At 38.6% G+C, this 25995-nt stretch overlaps 1 protein-coding gene and 1 non-coding gene across 2 annotated transcripts; both read right to left on the reverse strand.

The window, feature by feature from the left end:
• Positions 1-758: 758 nt before the first annotated feature.
• On the reverse strand, positions 759-22018 carry fam234b (family with sequence similarity 234 member B). The gene is made up of 13 exons (XM_017683197.2): positions 21925-22018; positions 17970-18428; positions 16415-16537; positions 10508-10702; positions 10203-10318; positions 9913-10063; positions 8962-9100; positions 7589-7783; positions 6586-6664; positions 6311-6472; positions 6006-6114; positions 3755-3978; positions 759-2069 (listed from the first exon to the last, which is right to left on the reverse strand). The coding sequence occupies exons 1-13, from the start codon at positions 21959-21961 to the stop codon at positions 2067-2069; spliced, it is 1992 nt and encodes a 663-aa protein (XP_017538686.1). The 5' UTR covers positions 21962-22018; the 3' UTR covers positions 759-2066.
• A 2119-nt stretch (positions 22019-24137) lies between these two features.
• LOC119262613 lies at positions 24138-24290 on the reverse strand. The gene has a single exon (XR_005129770.1). It is a non-coding gene; the product is annotated as a U12 minor spliceosomal RNA (small nuclear RNA).
• Positions 24291-25995: the final 1705 nt, after the last annotated feature.

The raw sequence follows: 25995 nt of genomic DNA on the forward strand, positions 1-25995 counted from the left end.
TCGTCCATCAGATTGCCAGATGGGGAGAGAACACGTCTCCACTGCTCTAGAGTCCAATGGCAGCGTTTTACACCACTGCATTTGACGCTTTGCATCGTACTTGGTGATGTATGCAGCTGCTCAGCCATGGAAACCCATTCCATGAGCTGATCTGAAGGCCACTTGAAGTTTGGAGGTCTGTAGCGATCGACTCTGCAGAAAGTTGGCGACCTCTGCACACTATGCCCCTCAGCATACGCTCACCCTGCTCTGTCATTTTATGTAACCTACCACTTCGTGGCTGAGTTGCTGTCGTTCCCAATCGCTTCCACTTTCTTACAATGCCACTGACAGTGGAAATTTCACAACTGGATGGCATCCTTATCACGGTACCAAGCTGGAATTCACTGAGCTCCTGAGAGTGACCCATTCTTTCACTAATGTTTGTAGAAGCAGTCTGCAGGCCTAGGTGCTTGGTTTTATACACCTGTGGCCATGGAAGTGATTGGAACACCTTAATTCAATGGTTTGGGTGGGTGAGTGAATACTTTTGAAATATAATGTATATTTAAATGTAATTAAGTTTGATCATGTTTAGTTTGCTGTATTGTAGTATAACCTTTTAAGGCATTTTCATGCTTCTTAAATATTAACATATTGATATTTCACTGCACAACATAGGACAGCACTTTCATTATAACTCAGCTTCATGTATGTGCAATTGGTGTATTGTCTGTAAATACTGTGGAATACAGTAAATAAACCTATTAAACAACATATCTGTACTTTAGCAGCTCGATGGTTTTTATTGTTCAGCTAATTCAAAAAATTGCAGCAATTAGAAATCCATTTCAAACAGAACACGAACCAAAAGTCTCTATTCTACAAGAGCTTGTTTAGTTTCTCACACAAAAAATTCAGGAAGAGTTACTTTCCAGTGCTTTGATGAGTGCAATAAATAGGTCTACTGTACAGCATTAGAGCCACATATCTACATATCACATTCAGATGGAGTTAACAGAGAGAAAAGAACATCAGCTCGAGTGAATAAAGAAAAAATAAAATACTCAAGAAAATACAGATTCTGCATAATTCAATAAAGAATAAAATTCATTCAGTTTGATATGTTCTGGTTGTGCTCATAATAGCTCACAGTGGTGGGAATCAGACATCTGGAGTGTTTAGTGCCTCTAAAAGCTGTCACAAAAAAAGCTGTTACACAAAATGGTTACAAATATGCTATCTGATATCTTAGATATTGTTTTATGATAGTTCTGAAATAACACTGACCTAAACCATTTTTAAAAACATTCATGGTGGAAAGACACAGGCAAGGAATAAAGTTTTTTTTAAAAGATTTACCACTGACCATTATCAACATTACAAACATGAGGACATGTCAGTTCATCGCTCATTCTGAATGGTAAATAAAATGGCTGTATTTGCACTGTAGGCCTCTGGTTCCTATCACCAACGCTGTAAGAAAATCAGATTAAACCACTCTAAATGACGCTGTTTACTATTCAATGATTGATTTATGCAGAAATTTGGGAAAAAAGGAACAATTCCTATTTCAGATGAAAGGGTACCAAATAAAGTAAAAATAGAGTTTTTAGCCTGCAGTGGCTCATCCCAAAAACACTGATTTAAATATTATATTTACATTAGGTTCAGAACGTGTTCAATGCCCTCATTTTACATTTATCCCATATATACATATTTCTTTAAAAATCGCAAAAACTGTTTACAGTCAGTGGATCACATACCATTATTAGTGGTCTTTACGGTCAGTTCTGCATTCAAGTTAAAGGAGCAAAACTTCATCACCAGCACCCAGGAAATAAATACCAATAAATACAATCGCACTTACGCACTTTAAAAAAAAAAAAAAAAAAAACAACAAAGTGGAATGGCCACTTAGGTAGTGATTAGTACAATTTTACAACATGCTGCAGGATAAAATGGATTTAAAAGCAGAGCTATAGTTGCATGAACTGCAAAGGGGTTCAAAGGGATCCATATGGGTGTCTGCTTGTTGCTTGGTGGCAGGTTTCCATAGCTAGTGATGGAGGAGCTTTAACAGTCTCTCACTGCAGATAAAAAAACAAAACAAAAGAGATTGCATTTTTATAGGTAACAGTATGTTAGTGTTATAAATAATAAAAACAATATTGTGAAAGTGCAAAAGCACATCTATTTGAAATGACTTAACTACACCGCACAGTTTGAGGCAGGTGTATGATGATTTAGGCATGAAGTAAGCATAATGCTAATTGTTTGGGTATAAGCTTCCATTACTTGCTAGCTTTTGAACTGATATTAATATCTGATATTGAGACTGATTCCTGAATGTTACTCATCAGTTCCTCACTAGAGCTAATTGGACGTGACCAAATTCACTGACTGTAAGATTAAGCGCAGACTAATCATGAGGTTAATATCATGCAAACAAAATGTAACTTTGACACCAGTCACAAGTCCATTTTGGAACAAGCATGTCCATTGGCTCATGAAGACTGACTTTATGGTACTGAAGTTTGGGAAGCACGACTGTAACTTGTCAAGATCGGAATAAACACATCACAATCAACACCAGTGCACAATTGGGACAAACATCCATCCATCATCCATTTTCTAAGCCGCTTCTCCGTCAGGGTCGCGGTGGGACAAACATGCAATTGGAAAATATATTAATTTTATTTTGGCTGATCAGTGTGTTTTTCAGGAATTACAATCTTCCATAAAAATCAATTGGATTGGTGCATCCCTAAATTAAAGTGATTTGATCAGTACCATAAAAGTGTTACATTTCAATACTCTGCTCTGCTTCTTAGCTATGTTAACCTTGTAGTTACAGTGCTAAAACCAAAGAAGTGGGGGTCGAGGGGGAATTTGGTATTTTTCACCAAATTATCAATTTACTGCTGTGGTTTTGAAGGAAGCAGAAAACTGAACCCCCAGGAAACCTAAATCCGTATTTTAAATCCGTTGTTCTAAGTAGGTTCATTTTGTGGGTACACAAACTACATGTATAAAGTTTGTCCTGGCAATGACTCTCCAGTGCCCAAAGAATGGCTTATGTCGTTTGTATTTTTCAATGTATTATGGGATACATAATAGTTTTAGTTAATGAATACGAAATCAGTACCCTCCTCAGCCCCAACGGCTTATGTGGTTTGTCGCACCAACACATCTGTAACAGAACTATCTTCCCCAACAACCTCAGTCTCTATTTGTTCAAGATCAATAAAACCTCATGCAAGGAAGCTAACAACAAACAAAAGCTAACCTAGCAAGCTTGGTCAATTGGCCATGCCAATGTTCCTTGAATGCAAATTCAACGGGAAAGAACATTGTCCTCTTTTAAGAGATTGCCATATAAAAGCTGGATAATGTTTTTAGTGAGTGGTCTCAGTGGGCAGTCTACAACACAAGCTGTATAAGTAGAGCCCATTTCACTAATTTCTTTCTGCTTCAAAGATGTAGCAGTCTAGGACTGTTGTACTGACAGCTGTCAATTATGAGGCTCATCAGATTATTAGGCCCCAACAGTTCTCAGATAGGTCAGATAAAGTCATGTTTTTTATACTTCTGTCTCATTTCATTTAAACTTTGCTGGACATTTAATATAACAATATGTAGTATCATATATTTTAGTGTAATTTAACTTTAGTATCATACAATCATCTTTCATGTTTTGCACGGTTTCCTAGGATTTTAAGATTGATTCAGTTTTATTCTTTGGGGTTGGTGTGAAAGTCTCAGGGTTTCTCACCTGTCTGAAGGAGAGCTGTTTGAATAATTTGTTGATTTGGAAGGCGGTGGGTGTAAGTGGGCCACTGGCTTTACTGTCCTGTCCCAGACGTACAGTTAGCGCAGATGTCAGAGATGCTCTCACGCTCAAACTCTTCACCACCTGAGCCCCCAGACCCAGGCCAGAAATGGGGCGGGACAGAACCACCACATAGGAGGCGTCCTTATGCACGTTCTGATAGCTCACTAAAGAGAACAGAGGCGGAGGTTGATGAGTGTAAAGCCTTTTTTGCACATTTATTCTGAGGTGATTTTGTCCCCTCCCAATATAAAGCTAAAATATAATTAATGAGAAAAAGCAAAGGACATCACGTAAGCCAGGTTTTCATGAAAACAGTTTAAGTTGGAACATATAACAGGCCCAGTAACAACTTTAGAGGACAGCAGTGAGTGAGGTTTATTTATTTCTGCTATAGCTGTTTCTGTCTATAGTTGAAAACTGTATCTTAACACTTGCAGTTGAAGCTAACTTTACCTTGAAGATAAAGTCACCAAAAGATAAGTTTTATTAAAATATTTAGGCACCCCTGGTTGAATTACAACAAAAAAAAATCTGAAACATTAATATTAAATTGTGGCAAAAAGTCAGTGCTTAGTAAAAAGTACTAATATGCCACTAAGCTTAGTGGCTGATATCACAGCTTGCTAACGCTTTTTATCGCCAACAAGGAGTTTTTCTATTGTTGTTTTCATCCAGTCTTCCTCGCCAAATGCTTTTAGTTCTACTCGTGGGCCATCATGCATCCACAGTATGTTTAAGATCTACACCTTTCATGTTCAATGTTGTTCAAGTCCAGATACTCTGAGGGAAATTGCTTGCATTTCTTAAACTGGTCCTGAAGTCAGCCTCCTCTCAGCTTTCTTAACTGACTGTGTCACATTTGCTTCCAGAATTTTCCATCTACCTGTGCAATGTTTCCAGTTCCTCTGGCTGCCATACAACCCCAAAGCATAATATATCAACCTGCATGCTCAACAGCTGACAAGATGTTCTTTTCATCAAACACTTTTTCTCCAGACATACCCTTGATGATTGTGGCCAAAGAGCTCCATTTTTACTTCATTAGTCCACAGTGTTCTGTGATAGGGCTGCAGGTAAGGTTTTCTTCTGATAACTCATCCATGAATATCATGTATGTTCAAACAACACTATATGGTAGAATTGCACTATGTTCCTGAATGTAAATATTTCTGCAGGTCCTTTGTTGTCAAATGGAGGTTTTACTTTGCCTTTCTGGCCAGAATACAAGCTGTTCTGAGAGTTTTCTACACCTTCCACATCTTGGCTTGACTTCTGCATTTCCCATTAATTGCTACTTCTTAAAGCAGTGATAGCACTTTGGTATCTTTCTATAGCTTTCCCCTTGCTTTGCAGGCATGAATTAGCTTCATTTTCAGATCCTCAGCCAGTTGCTTAGAGGAGCCCATGGTTGTTGAGAGTTAGAACAAAGTTTGAAAAGTCATAGAATTTATTTCTGGAATAGTCATCAGCTGACGGCATTTACGGCATTTGGCTGACGCTCTTATCCAGAGCGACTTACAATTTGATCATTTTACCCAATTGGCCTGACTGCATGTCTTTGGACTGTGGGAGGAAACCAGAGGAAACCCATGCAGACACGGGGAGAACATGCAAACTCCACACAGAGAGGACCCCGGTCGCCCGGCCAGGGAATTGAACCCAGGCCCTCCTTGCTGTGAGGCGACAGTGCTACACACCACACCACCATGTCGGAACAGCTGACAATTCCTAATGACAATTCTTGACCTGCCTAATGAGTCCTAAGTAGTCAATTTTGGCCTAAGTTAATCAAATATAAAGTAAGAGTGCATTAACATTTGCAGAAAAGTGTCATTGTTTTTAAAAGTGTGCTGCAAAGGTTGTGTTTATTTATTTTCTCTTCAAAAAACAAAAACATGTGAGTAGGACAAGGGTGCCCTAACACACACACAATTGTATATTACATCAGGTGTGAATGGTTGAGACAGACAATTATTTGTCACCAGTAATATATAATATTCTTTCATGAAGATTTCTTGTTTGCAATAAAAATTAATCTGTTATCTTTCAGATGGAACAGAAACTAAATCATATTGGATTTTTTCTACATAGTAATCTTTTAGCTTACAGATAACTTTTGTAAATAACAAGAACAAAACATATTTTTAGGTCATGGAGTCAAGCTGTTGTATTTAGTGAGTGTATGTGTTACCTGTAGCTGTCAGCGCTGTGTCTGTGGTGGTGATGAGCTGCTGTAGGATTGTGGGATATGCTGGGTGCAGGAGAAAAAGCCTGCGGAGAACCGGCTCAGATGTGCTCACCTGTTACACGGAAAACACAAATACACACAGTAATCATACCATTAAACATTCCGCACTAGGGGTTGCACAACTTTAGATTTTTCAAAGTGGACAGTCATGTGATGAAAGTCGAAAGGAAGCTAACTTACTTTCATTAACTGATTTTTAAAAAAATAAATGTTACATATTAGAGAGTTACTACATTAGTAAGTCTTGCCTTGGTAGCATTCCTGGAGGGGGGCAGAGGGTCTCCAGCCCAGAACAGAAACACAGACAGGCCACCTGTGGTCAAAATGGAGGAACCTTCCAGAACGAGACGAGGACACACAAACTCTGCTTCCCACACACACACACCTCGGGCTCCGTCAATAATCTGAACCTGAGATATAGAGAGAGAGTGAGAAAAATGAGCAGGTGTAGAAGTATATTAATATGTGAAAGTATGTGTATCCGCAAGTAAAGGTGTGTGTATCAGGTGTAATTGTGTAATACCTTTCGGACTCCATTGGCAGATTGTTGGATGAGCAAGTCAGGAACTCCGTCATCATTAAAATGACCAACAGCAGGACGGCTACAGAGACAGACAGCGGCTCAGGTATGATTCAAAGGACATGTCCGTGCCCCACCCACAAAAGTGTTCTTTGCATTTTTTACACTTCCTCCACAAACTCATTGTCTACTCATAATCGATAACCTTTATCAATGTTCGGTACTTTCTGCATGTTAACAAGCTCATTTTCTACCCATACTCAATAATCTTAATTAATGTCCAGTACTTTCTGCACATCTACAAGTTAAATTTCTAGTCATTTTCTAGTCATTAATTGTTATCAATACCCAGTACCTTCTACAAGTTCGCAAGCGCTCCCAAGCTAAAAATTTTACTGTATGAAGTTTTAGTGTCTCCAGGTGTTTTACTGTGTGAGAGTTTGTGTATAGTGTACTGGTAAATTATTGTGTGGACAATCTTGTTAAACATGAGTCAGTGAGTGAGGCTGTGCACTAAGATGCAAGAATATGGCACCAATGTTATGTTTTTTTTTTCTCTCAGAACCACTGCACAAGAGATCATGTTTCTCTGGCATACACCTCTCTGTAAGTGATAAAAAGTGGTAGTGATCCATTTACAAATGCTCTTGTTCCCTTTTCAGTCCAGCCATGCCTCTCTGCCATGCTGCTTGTGTTTGTTGTAAGAGGCACGTGAGAGAAATCTGTCAGAAGACTACATTTATATGTAAATGCGTTATGCTCCTAAGCATTAAAATGTTTTCCACAAAAAAGTCTTTGCATAGAAACATAGGGACTGCAATCTTTCACACAAATACAAAATAAGTATCATTTGTAATGAATTACAAACTCTATTTGTAGATATTTTAGATTAAAATTGAACCGTGTGTTCCACACACGTTGCCAAAGTTTAGTTACTCACACAAAGGCCAAACTCCACTCATTCACTAACACATATTCTGTCCCTCGCACACACTCCCAGTGATACCTGTGTATGGCGGAAGAGTTGACTGTCCAGGCATTGTGAGTGTCCCTCTCTCTGATAATGGAGATCCTGCTGTTAGAGTTCAGCAACACCCAGTCACTGCGGCTCGAGTTACGGTTAGACTGAGGATCTAGGTTGTTATGGTTATTACACACTCCAGCCACCAGAGGCAGCAAATACTCAGCTGGCTCAGAACCACTGCAAGACAAAATTTGGGAGGCATGCACTTCATTAATGTAATTCATTTTTATGTATATACACACAATACTGTGCAAAAGTCAAAGACCACCCTTTGATCATTTAATAAAATCATAAACATTTTCCTAGAGATTTTCCTGAGGTTATTAGATATAAGATAATCCACTTGCATAAAGAAGATCCTGCAAGTCATGGCAGACCACCATAACTGTCCCCATCAGATAAACAGTACTTAGGACAGGACAAAATTAAGCTTTACTCTTGCTACAGATCTGAAAATATCCAATAGTGTTTCACTCCATCCTTCTACTGTGAGAAGACAACTTGATTCAGTTACCGAGAAAAAGACAAAACCAAAAAAATAAATAAATAAACTGGACAGCCGAGATGTAGAGTTTTACAGCCTGATAAGTCTGAATTTGTAACTGGGACTACTTTTGAAAAGCAGAGAGTACAACCAACTTGTACTTTTGAGGTGTGGAAAATATCCCTGAAGATCTCTTTCAAAAACTAAAAGCAAGTCAGATCAGTTTCTACTTCTACATACACCGATCAGGCATAACATTATATCCTTGTTTCTGATCAGTGTATCACTGCAGTGCATCAGTGATCTGATCGGTGTAGAACTGCAGAGATTTTTAGGTTTGTCCAAAAAGATGTTAAAAAAATTTTACCCTGTTAATGCATCTACCTAATTTGAGCCTTAAATCAAGCAGTCCAGGCTGAAGCCCAGCTGCACTTGTGCTGTGTGTTGCTATGACAGAATCTGTGACTGTAGCCCAGCCTTTAAATAACTTTTAGATTGATACTTTTAGCACTTTCAACAGACTACACTGGACAGTGCAGGAGACGTAGGGGTACGTGAACAAGCCATAAACCAATAAAAGTAACTGCAATGTGGAAAACGTGATTGTTAACAAGAATCCACAAGCTGTATGAATGAGAGTGAGAAGCTACAATTATGAAGCAGTCAGACAATATATATGATGATATGATATGTAGATTCAGTGGTTGGAGCATGCAGCCACTTTTGCTCTAACTGGACATCACTGTTGAAAACTGGAAACTGTTTACTCTATGGGAATCTGTATGGAAAAACCTGATCAGGTTAAGGGTCAGTTTTGCTACAGTTTCCATATTGATACATAAATTTGTACAAATATTTGTGTGATATTAACCTGTAGATGTGTAGAATGGACTGGTTGGTCTTGCTCTGTTTCTCCCAGAGGGGGTCCCTCAAGCTGAGGCTGGGGGGCAGCGGTATCCGGCCTGTTGCCTTTCTATAAATATCCCTCAGAGAGATGGCCTCTACAGTGCCTGCACACAACAAAAAGCTTGCACGTTACCATTGAAATCACATATCACATAACAATTGCCACTAACACAGAGATACTTTATTGTAGTATCCCTATGTAAAGGTCTACAATGGGATCCACTGGATTCAAGTCAAAACAATTAGTTACTCAGCTAAGTAGTTTTCACTTTTGGCAGTATGCTTTGTCACATTCATGTTTTGTTGTGGCTCATCACATGAAAATGTACCATAAAGTAACATACAGTAAGTGTACCAATTAGCAGAGTGCAAAGTGCATGTCTGAGTCATAACACATTTGCCTCAAATAGTGTGGAGTTAATTAATCTCAATTAGATTTGCTTATGTGGTTTCTGACACTGTAGCACATGGGTACCCATCCTATCCTGGTCCCGAAGATCCACCAGTCTGCAGAATTTAGCTCCTGTCCTTATCTGACACAACTGATCAATGTAGTTAAGGCCTTCAGGCACATCTGAATATTAGATCTAGGTGTGTTAAATATGAATTATCTGGGGTTGTAGATCTCCAGAATTTGGCACTCCTGCTGTATGACATACTATTATGTATGTATATAGCAATAAAAAGTATGGCAATGAAAAAATGTATGATACTAAACTGGTGGCTTTTAGTGTTAGCTACTTTAGCCTCCTAGCTCCAGTACATGTCTGAAACACGACCAAACATATCTTGGCTTATCAGCTCCATTCAGGGTAAGAGATCATTTTATTATGGCAAACTACTATATCTTGTCAAGCTAAAGCTAAAACTATTGAAATGACAGGGGGGGTGGGGGAGGGGGTTATGCCACTTTTACCTAAACCAAATAGGATGTAGTACGCTCCTGCTGCTGTCTCGTGCAGCAATGGACCAATGAGCTTTCCCTGTGCTGTGAGGGTAAAGTTCACTGGCTGTCCAATCAACGAGCCATCCAACCCTGAGTGCAGGACTAAAGAGAGATCTGAATTCTGAAATTCAGTAACAGAAAGACACAGAAATGTCATCAAAAAAGCCTTCAGGAAAAATGCAAGGTCATAAGGTGTGTGTGTGTGTGTATGTGTGTGTGTATGTATATGTGTGTTTACATGCATTTGTGCATGATTTTACCTGGTCTGCAGGTAGAGCAGCGATCAGCAGGTCTGGAACAACGTCTCCCTGCAGATTAGGAACAGCTACAGCCCGAGACTCCACCTCCCCTGCCTGGACTTTCCACAGCTTCTTACCTGAACCAATGACCAAACAATGCATCAATGGCAGATTCAATTGAATTGCTAATTATCAAACCATCCTCTAGCCCTTTATCAATGGTCAGTTTCTGACCAGAGAGCAGCTCTTGGTTGGATAGTGAAAGTGAGTGGAAATACAAAGGAGAAGTTGCATACAAAGTGGCCAGTGAGTACTGGGTGTGTTACCTGAGGATGCATTGATGGCGGTGAGGCATGACGGAGTGACGAGGAGACAGACAGGTGGAGGATTCTCTCTCTGAGCCACGAAACCTTCAGTGGCAGCAGTTTGCAGGCCACACTGAATGGAGAACACAGGCTCCTTCACAGATCGACTCCATATCATCTCTCCACTCACTCCATGCAGAGCTACTACACTGTACTCTACAGAGAAAAAGACACAGAGAGAACTACTATTACTTTAAAAAAAAACAAAAATGGGCCTCATTCACCAATATATTCATAAGTTTTTCTTAAATTTGTTCTTGAGAAAGGTCCACAGAAAAAGTCTATGTCAGATTCATGAGGTGTTCTTAAACTGCAGAACTGTTCATACCTTTGGGCTCTTGAGTGTGTCTAGATTATGTTTTATATAAGAATAAAGAAAATAAGAAAACAGTGGTCAATGTCAGAATCTTCATAAAAATTGCATAAGTGGGTTTCAAGAGGAAACGTCTTCTTAAGACTGGTTACTGAACGAGGCCCACTGTTCTGCAGGTGTTAAATCAGTATCAGGTAACACACTGTGGCAAGTTATCACAACACTTGTTTCCTAATTGTATTGCATTTGTGAGGTCAGACACTGATGTTAGACGAGAAGGCCTGGCTCGCAGTCTCCCCTCTAATTCATCCCAAAGGCGTTCTATCAGGTTGAGGTCAGGACTTTGTGCAGGCCAGTTCTTCCACACCAAACTGGCTCATCCACGTCTTTATGGACCTGCTTTGTGAACTGGTGTGCAGTCATGTTGGAACAGGAAGGGGTCGTCCCCAAACTGTTCCCACAAAGTTGGGAGCATGAAATTGTCCAAAATCTCTTGGTCTGCTGAAGCATTAAGAGGTCTTTCTCTGAAACTAAAGGGCCGAGCCCAACTCCTGAGAAACAACCCCACACCTTAATCCCCCCTCTGCCAAACTTTATACTTGGCACAATGCAGATTTGGAGGTCTGTAGCAATTGACTCTGCAGAAAGTTGGCGACCTCTGCTCATTATGCGCTTCAGCATCCGCTGTCATTTTATTTGGCCTACCACTTCATGGCTGAGTTGCTGTCGTTCCCAATTGCTTCCATTTTGTTATAATACCACTGACAGTTGACTGTGGAATATTTAGTAGTGAGGAAATTTCACGACTGGACTTGTTGCACAGGTGGCGTCTGATCACGGTACCATGCTGGAATTCACTGAGCTCCTGAGAGTGACCCATTCTTTCACTAATGTTTGTAGAAGCAGTCTGCAGGCCTAGGGGCTTGGTTTTATACACCTGTGGCCATGGAAGTGATTGGAACACCTACATTAAATTATTTGGATGAGTGAGTGAAATCTTTTTAGAAATATAGTGTATATATATATATATTCATTTAGACGTATGTGTGTATATGTACCACTTCAGTAGACTTCATTACACTTGTGTAATGAGCATGCACTATTACAGACTGTAATCCACCTGTTTCTCTGCATAATTTGAGTTAATTTGTTATGCTCCTTTTACCCTGTTAATCAATGGTCAGGATGCCCAAAGGGCCCCTACAGAGCAAGAATTATTTAAGTGGTGGATCATTCTTAGCACTGCAGTGACACTGGTGTGGTGGTGTGTTAGTGTGTGTTGTACTGGTCTCAACAGATCAGACACAGCAGTAGTGCTGGAGTTTTTAAACCCCTCAGTATCACTGCTAGACTGAGAATAATCCACCAACTAAAATATCCAGCCACTAGTGTCTTGTGGGCAGCATTCTGTGACCACTGATGAAGGAGCAGAGGATGACCAACACAAGCCCAATTAATACTTACTCTATGGGGATCCTGGGTTAAAGGGGGATAGCAAAGTATGCAGTGGACCAGACAGACTGTTGTCCCTAATTGTAGAACTATAAAGTGCACCTGTGTGTAAAGTGAACCTGACAACATGGTCAATGAGTGTAGGAAGGAAGTGACTAATTGGTGTATGTACTGTTTACAATAAAATAAGTTACTTGTGTACGTGTAAGTTACTTGTGTATGTTCTGACTGATTAATAGAGTCTTGTATGATAAACAGATTTAAATGCTTTGGTAAAAATGTAAGTTAACAGTCTCAACAATTCAATAATTTTTGAGTTGGGAGAAAAAAAGGAGCGAGAGAGAAGGATTAGCTAATACTGGGCTGCAGCTAGTAAATTGTAGCAGATCACACACATGCACACACATGATGAGGTGTAATCAGTATCCAGCAGCAGACCAAAATACTGTGGTTTAGTTACAGTAAGGCCTATAGCACTTTTGCTTGTATAATTGTATGCAGTTACATCTAGAATTTCTTGAGCAGCAGCAGCAAGCCCACACTCTGACATCCCCCACCAACAAGAGGTGCATATCAAAAGGTACTAAAATTCAAATTTCCAGTGTAAACATTGTTTGCAATTATTTTATTGACATTTATTGAAGTAAAATTACCACAACAATAATAGTAATAATAACAGTAACAATAATAACTAGAAATGTGCCTTTCCTGAAGGAAACACAGGATAGTTGGGCAGCGGATACTATGGAAGTCAATACAAGGAACGAGAGATGAAAAACGTACATATGGAAGAGTGCGGGTCAGTAATGCGGTGGATTTGATCTTATGGACCTGCGCTGAATGAGTAGATGTACATTACTCTGCCTCCTCTAATTTTGTGCTATGTTAACTGAAGTTCCACCTTAAATTTAGTGCCAACTTAAAAAGATTCCACCTTAATTGTATCACTATGTTAATTAAAGTTACACCTTAAACACTGTGCCACCTTAAATTTACTGCTATGTTATTGTTATTTCAAGTTCAACCTTAAGGTCTGTGGTATCTCACAAAAAGTTCAACCTTAAGGTCTGTGCCACCTTAAAAAGGTACCACCTTAAACACTGTGCCACCTTAAATTTAGTGCAATGTTATTTCAAGTTCCACCTTAAGTTCTCTGCCACCTCACAAAAAGTTCCACCTTAAATACTGTGCCTCCTTTAGTTTTGTGCTATGTTAACTGAAATTCCCCCTTAAAATTTGAGCTACCTTAAAGAGAGTTCCATCCTAATTTCTGTGCCACCTTAAATTTAGTGCTAGGTTAATTGCAGTTCCACCTTAAAATCTGTGCCACCTTAAAAGAAGTTCCACCTTAAACACTGCCACCTTAAATTTAGTGCAATGTTATTTCAAGTTCCACCTTAAGTTCTCTGCCAACTCACAAAAACTTCCATCTTAAAATCTGTCCCTCCTTAAAAAGGTTACACCTTAAACATTGTGCCACCTTAAATTGAGTGCTATGTCATTTCAAGTTCCACTGTAAGGTCTGTGCCACCTTAATTTCATTGCTATGTTAATTAAAGTTCCGCCTTAAGTACTGTGCCTCCTTAAAAAGGTTCCACCTTAAACATTGTGCCACCTTAAATTTAGTGCCATGTCATTTCATGTTCCACCTTAAGTTCTGTGCCACCTTAATTTTGTTTCTATGTTAATTAACGTTCCACCTTAAATTCTGTGCCTCCTATAATTTTGTGCTATGTGAACTGAAGTTCCACCTTATATTTGTGCCTCCTTAAAAAGGTTCCACCTTAAACACTGTGCCATATTTAGTGCTATGTTAACAGCAGTTCCACCTTAAATTTTTTGCTATGTTAATTGTTTCACCTTAAAGTTAGGGACATGTTAATAACCGTTCCACCTTAAACATAGCGCTATGTTAATTGAAGTTCCACCTTAAATTTATTGTTAGGCTAGTTCCACCTTAAACTGAAGTTCCACCTTAGAATTCTGTGCCATCTTGGTGCAGTTCCACCTTAAAAGCAGTTAACCCTGGGAGCTGGGAGCAGGTGAGACATTGAGCTCACTGCGTGGATTGTAGGTGTTGTGTGAGAGAGGGGGCCATTGTGACATCATGTCTGGCAGTCTGCCAACAGCCTCCCCATTCATTTTCATTCCACATTTTGGGCTGCTGTTCGGAATCGGTGCATCCGATCATAAAGCTGTATATAAGCACGCATCACACAGCCGGACAATCTGGAGTTGGAACGGCGTCAATATCTCGATAACTGCGGGACTAGTTACACAGCAAAGAAACGGCAGAAAGAATAAAATAGAATCGGATAACAGTATAGTTGCGCAACTATAACAATAGACAATAACATTGAATTGCAAATATGTTTTGCAAAAACTAATCGTTAAAAACATAATGTTAGCGTTTAAATTCTGTCCTCTTCTCTTCACTCCTCTCTCTCTCTCTTTCCTAAGGCTTGGATACAAACCTTTTAAAGTCTTAAGAGACTGTAAACAGTCTGTGTTCTGCAATCCGTCTGGTTTCTTTTGGGTGAGTAAAATATTGGAGATCACACACTACACAACTTTATGTAGTTGCAGAAACGAAACTAGCACAAAACTCACGCATTCTCCTGTTACTTGGCGACACAAACAAAGTCTTTATAGGAAAGTCTGTTCACCCAGCTCCCATCTCTGAACACCAGGCAGTTATTTCTAATCTTCGAAAAACTTCGTAAGTCTGAAATCTTATCTGCTTAGTCACCAAGACAACTTCAATTAGAACTGAATTTATAATAGAAGCTATTACAGACCAACAGTTCTTAAGTTTAAAATCTTACCCTAACTCCAGATATAAGAAAATAGCTTTACAGAAACATCCTAGTCTAGACAGCATTTCCTAAATTTTGTCCTAACTGCATGTTGGTTGCTAGGTAACAGGCGTGACAGTTGATTGCCGACTTCAATTAAGTAAGTTAAGATTTCCCAACTTCAGTTAAGAAGCTGTAAGATAAGATTCCTAGATTAAGGTTTGCTTCTGTAATAAGAATTTGTGAAAAATCTTATTTTTCTTAACCTCTTAGTCTTCATCTTAACCTAGGAAGTTTCTGTAATACAGCCCCTGATGACTAGCCAATATTGACAATCAACTATCAGCTAAAATTTTACATACTGACAGACAGAGTTCAACTCAGAAATGTCATTTTATATTTGAGTGAACAAGAATTTACAAACAATGTGAAATCTGTGTCAGTTACAACAGTTGAATAACATTATCTTATGACTCTCTAACTTACTAAAGTGGTTTTGCCCCTGGCAGCATGCACCCACTAATGTTGTAGATAATGTAGATACTAATGTAGATAGGAAACCCATCTATGGTAGACCCTTCGGAACCAGCAGTAACATGCTGCATAACCAACGAGCTGACTGGCTCTTTTTATTGAAGGGCAGAGCCTTCTCCATGAACAGACACGATGTTGAGTGTTACAAGCTTTCCACTCTTGTTTCAATCAGTGACTGGGCTCCTCATTTATAACATCTCTGTGCAATTAAACAAACACAGAACAGCTTGCGGTGCCAACTTTTTGGATGCAATGTTTGTAGCGGGCCAAGGGCAAAAACGACAAAGCAATATACAAATAAAGAAAGTAGGTAGGTTTCAAATAAGAGTTTCTAAAAATTTATTTTATAAAATGACTATATTTTGGTACTAAAAATACAATTTTAAAAATAATTAAGAATTTGATAAGTTATATGTAGTATAACTCACTGAGTTAGGTGGTGGAGTTTCTGGTGGGCCAAATCAAAAGTCCACTTGGGCCAACTCTGGCCAGCTTTGGGTTACCAAATGCTTTCATTTATGAAAGGACCAGTTGTAAAGACTTGACGTTAAAATGATCGTATGCAAAAGTTTATGTTTACGTCAAGATTTATAAAATGTGAATTTAATGTGAAAATGTAGGTATGAAGTTCCCAACCTGACGTATGAACAGGCATGCCGGTGTGTAATAATCAAATTCAAGTACATTTTATAAATGTGGCCTCTGGTGTACACAGCGAAAGAATTTGGTTTGGCTTCTCTCTCTTCTTTTATCTCAACAGTGTATGTGTGGTACCTTTACTGGTGCCTAGGGAACTGATTGGCTGGCTGCTGTTGGAGATTTTAGTGACTGCGATGAGCAAATCTTCCTTTCCATCACCATCAACATCCCATAATGCCAGAGGAGGTGACGTCACACCTGTAAGAGTCACAGCCAGATGTTACAGAATATAATATCAGTTCACTCATTCAGTTTCACTGTGCAGGTTTTTATTCTAAAGATTACCATACTTCAGTATGCAACAGCTGTTTATAGTAGAAGGCAAATAATGTGAAACTCCTCATTCCAGTCTTTAAGAATAACCCTGTCCTGGTATTGAATGAGGAGACTTCAGGACTTTCTAAGTTTAACCACAAAAAACAGAAAGCATGAGCAGTGAAACCTTTACAGCATTAATGCTTATTTCACTGTCAGTTTGAGTTGGTAGAATAAATGCTGCTGAGCCAGAAATCCCCAAAACAATCTCATGACTCTAGCTTTAGAGGCTTTGTCCATGCTGGTGCTAGTGTTAGGATCAGCAAGTTACTAACACTGGGTCAGCATGAAGTCAGTCACTGCTGGAACTATGTGATACAACAAAAATTCTAATAAAATCAACCTTTTTTTATATTAATGATACACATTTTGCGTAAGCTCAGTACAGTGTTTGTCATTCCATTTCTCAATACAATATTAGCAGAAAAGTCTTGAACTTTGAACACTTGCTTTCAGTGACATTTATTCAAAGTTCAAGTTATTCAACATTCACAGTACTATTCTCTCATGTGCCTCAACAGCACAAACCAGCAAAACAGCTAGAGTCAGCTAGTTAGCTATTTTCAGTGTTAAAACTACACCAAGTAAAAAAAAAGAGAACTGCTTCTGGTTACTGTGTTTAAACACAGAGGTCTAAAACACACATGCTTAGCCTTAGCTATGCTTGCTAGATAACTTATGATAAATATTGTTAATGTAAGCAAACATCAGTTAGCTACACTGCTGAAAAAAACAGCTGACCTATGCTGGTCTGGTGCTGGTTTGGCTGTTCTACCAGCAATTAAAAGACAACATATGCTGGTTTTGGTAGTAATCAGCATAATCAGCAGCTTTCATTGCTGCTGACCAGTAGACCAGCATCCAAATGACAACATTTGCTCATTTGTTTGGCCAACAGCCAGTCTATGCCAGTTTTCTAGCAGGGTAATTATCAAACACAAAAACATAGTAAGTCCATAGCGTGTTTATTAAAATGCTCCTAGTCATTATATAAGTACAAAGAAAGACTAGCAATAAATTGCACTGTTGCACAAACACTTTATAGACCTCTGAAATAGGGGTCATTATGGTAGGAATCATAACACGCATTCCCACCAAATGTCACTGTGTCGTCTGAATTATGAGGTCATTAATGAGTCAAGATATGAATTAAGACATTACAGAGGTCTACTGGTCCCCCATCTATTCTGGACTCTCTCATGAGCACCATTTAGTGTCTGTTCAACCCAGAACACACTGATTGTCAGTTTTCCTCACTAGAACTCTCATGGGAGCAAATATGTTATTACTACAAAGGTACATTTAGTCCACTCACCTCCCACGTCCCCTAACTGGGTCTCCCACTGCGGGTGGTGTTGTAGTGCTCCCTGCCTACAGGGCACCAGGAATGCACACAGCAGCACAGTCAGTGTGGCACAGGCAAGAGGCAAAAGAAAAGCTGCGGTTCGGATGGCACCTTGCGCCCTTGCCTTATTACCCTCTGGATCCCCCACCTGCCCTGGTCCTGCCCCTCCTCCTGCCCCATCCTGCCTCAGCCCTGTACCCATACCCCGCCCTCCTCCCCTCTCTTCTTCCTCTTCTTCTTCCTCCAGCTCCTCTTCCTCCCCCAGTCTTGTCCTGCTGCCTCGTGGATCTGTTGCCCCTGGCCCCAGGCAGCTGCCCCGACCCAGCCCGTTCCGGGGGTAATTAAGCACAAGGTCATCCTCCTCACTGTCATCTTCACTGTCGGCCTGTGTCAAGGGGTCATACTCACCCAGCTCTGAGCTCTTCTTACCTAAAAACCCATGCAGAGTGGAAATATCAGATATTAGACTGACTTTTCAGCAGCTTATCTCTGAAAAAATATGCTCATTGAATTTCTGAAAGCTTAAAAAGGGTCCTGTGGGCTGGAAGCACTTTGTTCCTTCTCTGTATTTGGGAAACTGCCCTATATAGGAATGTATATTTTACTTTCTAGACACTTTCTCATATCTATCCCCATTTCAATAACATGCCTGTCTCACTGTTTCCCAGAAGGGAAATTCCCAATGCTATCTTTAGAACCAGTCCAATGCAGTATTACCTCAAAAGACAGTGAGGAACTGGGTCAACATAAATATAGACTTCAGGAGTAGAACCTGCCAAGATATCATTGCTATTTAATGCAACATCCATTTTTCCCATTACTTAATATTTTAAAACTATCATAATTGGTTTGCTATGTTCAAAATTGTCATTTACTTTAATCTAAATTGATATTACTGATGAAGCTCTGCTGGCTAGTTATCAAGATATGGGCTACATTAATAGCAACAAGAAAAAATAAGGTCCATGCACCACATTTAAACCAAGGGAATTATTCCCAAAGTTTATGAATGCTACGCTCTGACTTCTCAAAAACAGTTTGCCATTTCTACCATGCTATTAGTAACTTAGCTAACATTATTACGTCCATGATTATGACCAGCAGCTGTTAACCCGAAACCATGAAGAAGAGTGGAGCAGCGAGGAGTGGCTTCAGCCTTAACCATTACCATGAGCCTGCATCCACTGCTAAACATAACTGTAACTACTTTATAAAGTTCATAGATCTTTCAAAAATCCAGTTAAATGGTTAAGATGGAAATAAAGTCACTCAGAGCAGTTTGATGTGAAATGCTGCATTCTAGAGAAACTTACACTCAGAATTGTTCATAATGGTGGTGATGGGATGGAAATATTTATGTTGTAAGAATGAAGATTATTGTTGAGCACGTAGTTACTGCAGGTGCGTAAAGCAAAAAAATCTCCCAGAAAGCAGGATGAGACAGTCACCACTATAAATGACTTTGTTGATATTTTAGTAGTAGCATTATTGAAAGAAGTGTTGGAAAAAATTCCTTTTTAAATGTAAGCCTATCTAAATCTTAATCACCAAAAAAAAATTAACCAATTTATGCAAGATAAAATAACTATTATGTTTATCATAAGTCATTTTTATTTCCTCAAAAGTAATCTACCTATTACACTGTTTTTCCATTGCTGTTGCAAGTGTCAAACACCATATTACTCAAAATATTATAAAATATAGATAAGAGTAGTTGTATAAATGATTCTGTTGAAGAATTTAATCGCAATAAAACTCCAAGCACTTTGGTACTAGAGCATGAGAAACAGCAGCTGCTTACCAAACATGTTACAACCAATGTGCAATTAAACCCTCACACGTATTATTAGCTAGATCTAATTCAGTACTTTCAAAGCTGGGCTTATTGTTCCAGCAAGCAGGGAAATTCCCACAAGAGAACCTTGACCCTTAGAAGTCTCATTAATGTTCAGCAAAAACACACACACACACACACACACATCTCCTAAGACAGTTCTCCTTCAGGGTTGCAGGGGGTGCTGGAGCCTATCCCAGCTGTCATTGGGCGAAAGGCAGGATACACCCTGGACAGGTCGCCAGTCCATCGCAAGGCAGACAGACATACAGATACATTCACTCACACCTAGGGGCAATTTAGCATGTCCAAACAGCCCGACTTTGGACTGTGGGAGAAAACCGAAGAACCCGGAGAAAACCCACGCTGACACGGAGAGAACATGCAAACTCCACGCAGAAAGGACCGTGGCCGCCTGACCAGGGACTCGAACCCAGGCCCTCTCTGCTGTGAAGTGACAGCGCTACCCACCACTACCCACGTGTTGGTTCACTGAGATGTTTATTCACATTACTGCAAGACCAGTATTGCAGGCACACAGTCATACAACTAACCAACACAAACTAATTGTTTGAATGGGGTATTTCTTCATTAAATTTCCACATGTGGCCAGTCAATTATCTAGCATTAATTTATGTGTAACAGATAGTATATTATACTATCAGAAAATATGGTACTGTCTAGGTAAGTTCTACTTCTATGTACTTACACTCCTCAGTCCATGCAGCCAACAAATGGAAACTAAGCTGCAAAAACAGCTTGTTTTGAGGTCACTGTTTTGTACATTTCATGAAAAAGCTAATCAATTAGATATATCTACAGCAGATAAGCCGGTCCCATTCACACTGAAGTTATAAGGAGTATTTTAGCCTGGACTGCTTTTTGAATGAAGCGCAGTACAGGAGAGCCAATCAAAATAAAGTTCATTTACATATATTAGTCTTAAAGGAGCAGTAACTCTGTTTAATTTTAAGGAACAGAGAGGTTGATTAACGGTCGTGTAAAAACGAATTATGTATCTATTTTTAGTGCAAAAAAAACACCAAACGTCATAACTGGACCTCAAGGGAAATAATGAAATGCAAGAACATTGTAGCATATGGGCCCTTTAATGAATTTTACAATACATTCACTTTCAAGGGAAAATTGTACCGTTTCACAACTAAAATAACACTAGACTGCTTAGAGGCAAAACAGGGTGTACGGAGTCGATGTAACTTAAAAATATAGCTTTAATGAGATATGGCACCACTGCGTTCCCTAACTAAAGATACTGAAGATACTGAATGTATCATACCAGTGACAGAGTTTCCACACTGAAAGGTACAATATAGTGTGTAATTGTAAATATAATAGAAAATAATTCCCAATGATCTCGCAAAATTAGCAACCACTAGTATTTTGGAAAATGAATGAAAGTGAGGATTATGTTTGTGTCTTCTGTCTCCTGCTTCTGTAAGAAGTTATTCTATTAACTGCTGCTTTATGATCCCCACATTCACAGCTACCTTACACAGCCCAGCTAGCTAGCTTTACTAGCTAACGTTAAGGTATTAGCAGTTGCTTAACCCTAACCCTGTCTCCAGCCATCAAACGATAATCTTTTACTCTTTTCTAATAAAAGCTGTAGTTTTTAGGACTGAAAAATTACGTAATGCCCACAGAATGTCAAAACGTTCATGTTTTTCATCATCCTGTGGACATCTGGTCCCGGTAAAGAGAGAAATACGTACCCGAACACACACACAGTTTAAGACCATCGCAGATTATTAATAACAGCAAAAGTGCTATAATATTAAAGCACTAAATCAAATAGCGTTCTCGCCACAAACGGTGGATAAAAACCTTTAAATACCCATGACATAGCTAAAAATGTACAATAAAAAATATAGGATGTAAACCTCCTACAGTGTGCTGAATAATGTATATCCTCGTCACTGTAATGAGAAGCCCCAGCTTAACGGTTAACTTAGCTATAACGGTACTACAGCAAAAACACACCAAACAAAGCAGCATCCTCTTTAACTGTACCACTACAAAGATAATAAACTCTATACATGAATAAAAATGTAATTCTGCTGTTTGCCTTACCGGGCAGTTTCAGAGCTCTAGACAGCGCCGCTGCCATGCTGGACAATAACGGGGCCTGTTTACGGAGCGGGGCTGCGGGCTGCAAGGTATCATGGGAGATGAAGTCGGTTCAGTTTTAAAGCGCGTAGGTTTTCAGAGGTGTACCCTGTGCTCATACGCTTAAACGTATATTGATTGTATTTTTAAACAATCGATCTGGTTTTAAAATGATTTCTGGCAGTGATTTAAAATATTACCAGCATTTGAATTATGGTTATGAGCTTTTAATGCATTTTCATCTCACTTCTCCCTGACTGTCACTTTAAGGCTGAAAGACGAGCTTTGCGTGTATTTACTGAAATTAGGTGTGTGGTTGTAATAACAAACATGGAGCCATGATGGGAATTTACAGCCTCACGTTTTCCCTCACACAGAAAATACAAACACAAGCACTAGAAATTATTTACAAAACAACACTGGCATACTTATTTGGTCACTGATAACAGCTTTCATCCAGTAGCCTGTCAGTCTCTAACCTGCCATAAAGATGAATCATATCTCTGACAATTCCTATCTGCAATGTTTCATACTGTGCTTCTCATATTCATCATAGCCTGTAAGACTTCTTGCACTTTTTTAAACATGACCAGCTATGACATTGTCATATGAGTGAATGTTTTAAAGTTCTACAAACTTTAAAAAGGTGGTTCTTCAAAGGTTGTTGAAGGCAATGGCTGTATTTAGAAACATGAGTTTTCATGGTTAAATGGTTCATTTCATGGTGAAATTGTTCTTCAGATTAATGTAGAATGTGTTGTGTATAGATTAACATATACATTTTTTTGAAAATGGTCCTATACAGCATATTTACAAGAGAAGGACCCTGTTTGGTGCTCATAATGACAGAAGAATTCTTGTTGGTGTTTATAACAATAGAAGAACCATTTTTGGTTCTTATAACAATATGAGAAACCTTTTGGTTCTCATAACAATTTTTCACACACACACACACACACACACACACACATATATATATATATATATATATATATATATATATATGTATAAAAAACATTATATTATTATTAGAATATGATAATGGGAATGTTTTCTTTCATTCATTCAAACTGCTTTTTCAAGCTGAATTATTTAGTTAAATTGAGTATGCTGTCAGTGGCAGGTATAAACTGCCACGTTCAAGAAATTAAACTGTACTGCTATTGGTTGCAATCATTTCATTTCTCTTACATTAATGTTACTGAATAAATGTGTTTAATTGAGTGAAATTAAGTAAGATGTTAAGTAAGTGTTGTTTAAATGAAATACGGTGACATGTTTGTTTGATTAACAGTCTTGCTTGGCCAAGGAGTAACTCTTTCTCATTGGCTCCTTGCTCCATCTATTTGCATACTAGGTGTTGCTTTCCCTTTGTTTTACTTACCATCACCAAGTTTTCATTCCACCCATGCTACCATCCCTTTCGCATTAACACCAGACTTATCAGTATTTGGGGGAAGGAAAAAAAAGTCAAGACTTGTTAATTTTGTAATAGGAATATATAAAAATGTGCATGTGGGAGCTAGTTGGAAAATGAAGTAATAAAAATGTCTGTGCTGTATATAATTTTATCTAATACAAAAATGTGAGTGATTCTAAAAAGCTGTTTGCTGGTTTGTTCAATAATGCCTAACCTACTTTTAAGTCAATGGGTTACTTCAAATTTTTCAAGTTTTGTGAACTTTTTTGAACTTACCAGTAGTAGGGGTGAGCAGGGAGTGAGACTGCATCCACAAATTAAGCAGTTAGATCCCATTGTTTTAAAGGAAATGTGTCCCAATGTCTGAAAATCAGTGTGTAACACTGAGAACTGTCACTCTTTGTGTTTTAATGAGAATTATTATTTTATGTGTGTAGAAAAGCTGTATTAGTCATGTACTGGCTAGTATTTTTGAGTCATACTTAAAATGAACTAAAATTGTCAGTTGATACCATTTCAGTAGTGTTAGTATTATATTGGCAATGACAGAACGCACACATTTCTGTTAATAAAGTTGTATATAATCATGGTACAGGGTCATTCAAAAATAAACAATTTTATTATAAAGTCCAACTCAGTTAAAATTTGTACCATATTGTCATCTTTGATCTTAAACCAGGTCAAAACACTATGTTCCACATATAGTAGTATGCCAGTTCAAACAAAGTACACTGTCTGTTTACAACCATTATTTCAAAGGGCAAATCCTACTTGTACAAAGCTTCTCACAAAGTAGGTGAGTTCCTTTGTACAGAGACCTGTACCCTCTCAAAAATTCAACTTACAAAGTAAGCAAGCACACAGAAATTACCCCATGTTGTTATTTTCCTTACTCATCAGTTTAAGGCATAACTCTCTAACTGTGGAATAAATCACTCCATACTGGAACCACTGAACTGCAGTCATGGTAGATTATCCAAACAACTCTCCAAACACAGCACACTTACTAATACACTATTTAAACTGTGTTTTAAACTGTAAAGTTGTGTTTATGTTGCTTTGCACTATAGATAATCCTATTTTATACAGTGTAGGTTTTGTTTGTAAAAACATCTACTAAGATTAGCACACAGGGCCTAATGGGGCATCTCGTTCTGAGATGAGCTCCATATTTGCATATATGCAGATTTTCAGAGCCGAGGAGATGGGCCCCCACCTGAGGTAAACCTGAAAATTATAGAGACTCTGACAGATCAATGGCTGAAAGAGAAGATAGAGACAAACCCTGGCCCGAGAAATAAAAAGAATAGTTTACTAGGAAATAGCTACAGTAACTAAAAAAGTAAACAATGGTAGTAGCAATCTTGATGCCTGAACTTAGTCTGTCCTTTTGTGTTATATTGAGTTAGCACAGTGCTTTATGTGTTAGCTACATTAGCTTCATGGATACTGTGTTGTGCTAAAGAAACAAACTTTAGACACATTCAAACACAAACATGTCTCGGCTGATTGACGGCATTTAGAAAGTTAAAGAGAACATTGTGCAAATTAGATTTTTTGCTAAGTTATTCAACTAATGTAGCTGTGGTATCATCCAAATGTAGTCGTGTGTGGTGATTGTCCAGTCCTGCCACAATTGTGGATGATGTTTGGTGTAATTGCTATGTGTATTGCAGCCACAAAAAGCCATTTCATTTGTATTTGGTCAGCTTATAATGTAGCATTGCTAGTAAAAGAAGTGAAAAAAGTTCAGTTAGGCTCAATCTTGATACATTGGTCTCTAAGTATCATTATTGAACAAAATTAGCATTATCATAACAAATCATAAAATCTACTACAGTTTTTCTAAGATAGAAACAAAATAACCAGTGACAACTACAGGTGGCATTGTGTTAATTTTCAAGCATTATTAACAGAGCAGATCCTGCTTGTAGAATGCCCTGCCAGCACTGCTCGACAGAGACCTATTAACCAGCAAATCATTGTCCAAAGTATATAAACTCAAGGCATTAGTAGTCAACAGCAGAATTAACTGTGCTATTGGAGCCATGAACTGAAGTTGTGGTGGATTGTCCAAAAACATTTAAATTGTGTTTAAAGTAGCTTAGTTGTTTGTGTTTTTAAATGCTATAGATAACAAAACGTATTTTTCATCTCATCTGTGCTAATAAGAATTATAGTGTATGGCTTTATGGGATATCTTCTCTTCTTTTAGGGTCACTAGGTAAGCTCCATATTTGCATATCCACAGATTCAGTGGAGTAGCCAACCTCTGCCGGACGTACCTAAAAATTACAGCAGTAACAGAGACTCTGATAGAACACAAATGTTGAAAAACAGCTAAACTCTGGCACAAGGAATATAAGGAATAGTTTGAAACAGCTAAACATAGTAGCAGCAACATCTCAAAGCCTGAGTTTTGCCTCTGCTACAGCTACTCATTAACACCATAGCTACTGTGTAGAACTAAAGAAGCAGCTCACATCTCATACATGTTTGTTCTTTGAATACATTTGGGGTGAAGGGGATAATTGGGTACATTTCAGTTCAGTTTTTGTAGAACATGCAGCCAAATTGCTATGACACCAATACCATAGCTACATACCCCACAGTTA

The sequence above is a fragment of the Pygocentrus nattereri genome, chromosome 27, assembly GCF_015220715.1.
Source record: "Pygocentrus nattereri isolate fPygNat1 chromosome 27, fPygNat1.pri, whole genome shotgun sequence".
NCBI lineage: Eukaryota > Metazoa > Chordata > Actinopteri > Characiformes > Serrasalmidae > Pygocentrus > Pygocentrus nattereri.

Excerpts from the sequence above, each read along its gene's own strand:
- fam234b (XM_017683197.2), bottom strand. The coding sequence starts at position 21,961 with ATGGCAGCGGCGCTGTCTAGAGCTCTGAAACTGCCCG. Across the intron at positions 10,064-10,202 it reads CTGCTCTACCTGCAGACCAG|AATTCAGATCTCTCTTTAGT; the intron begins GTAAAATCATGC and ends ACTGAATTTCAG. Across the intron at positions 6,473-6,585 it reads CTGCCAATGGAGTCCGAAAG|GTTCAGATTATTGACGGAGC; the intron begins GTATTACACAAT and ends TCTATATCTCAG.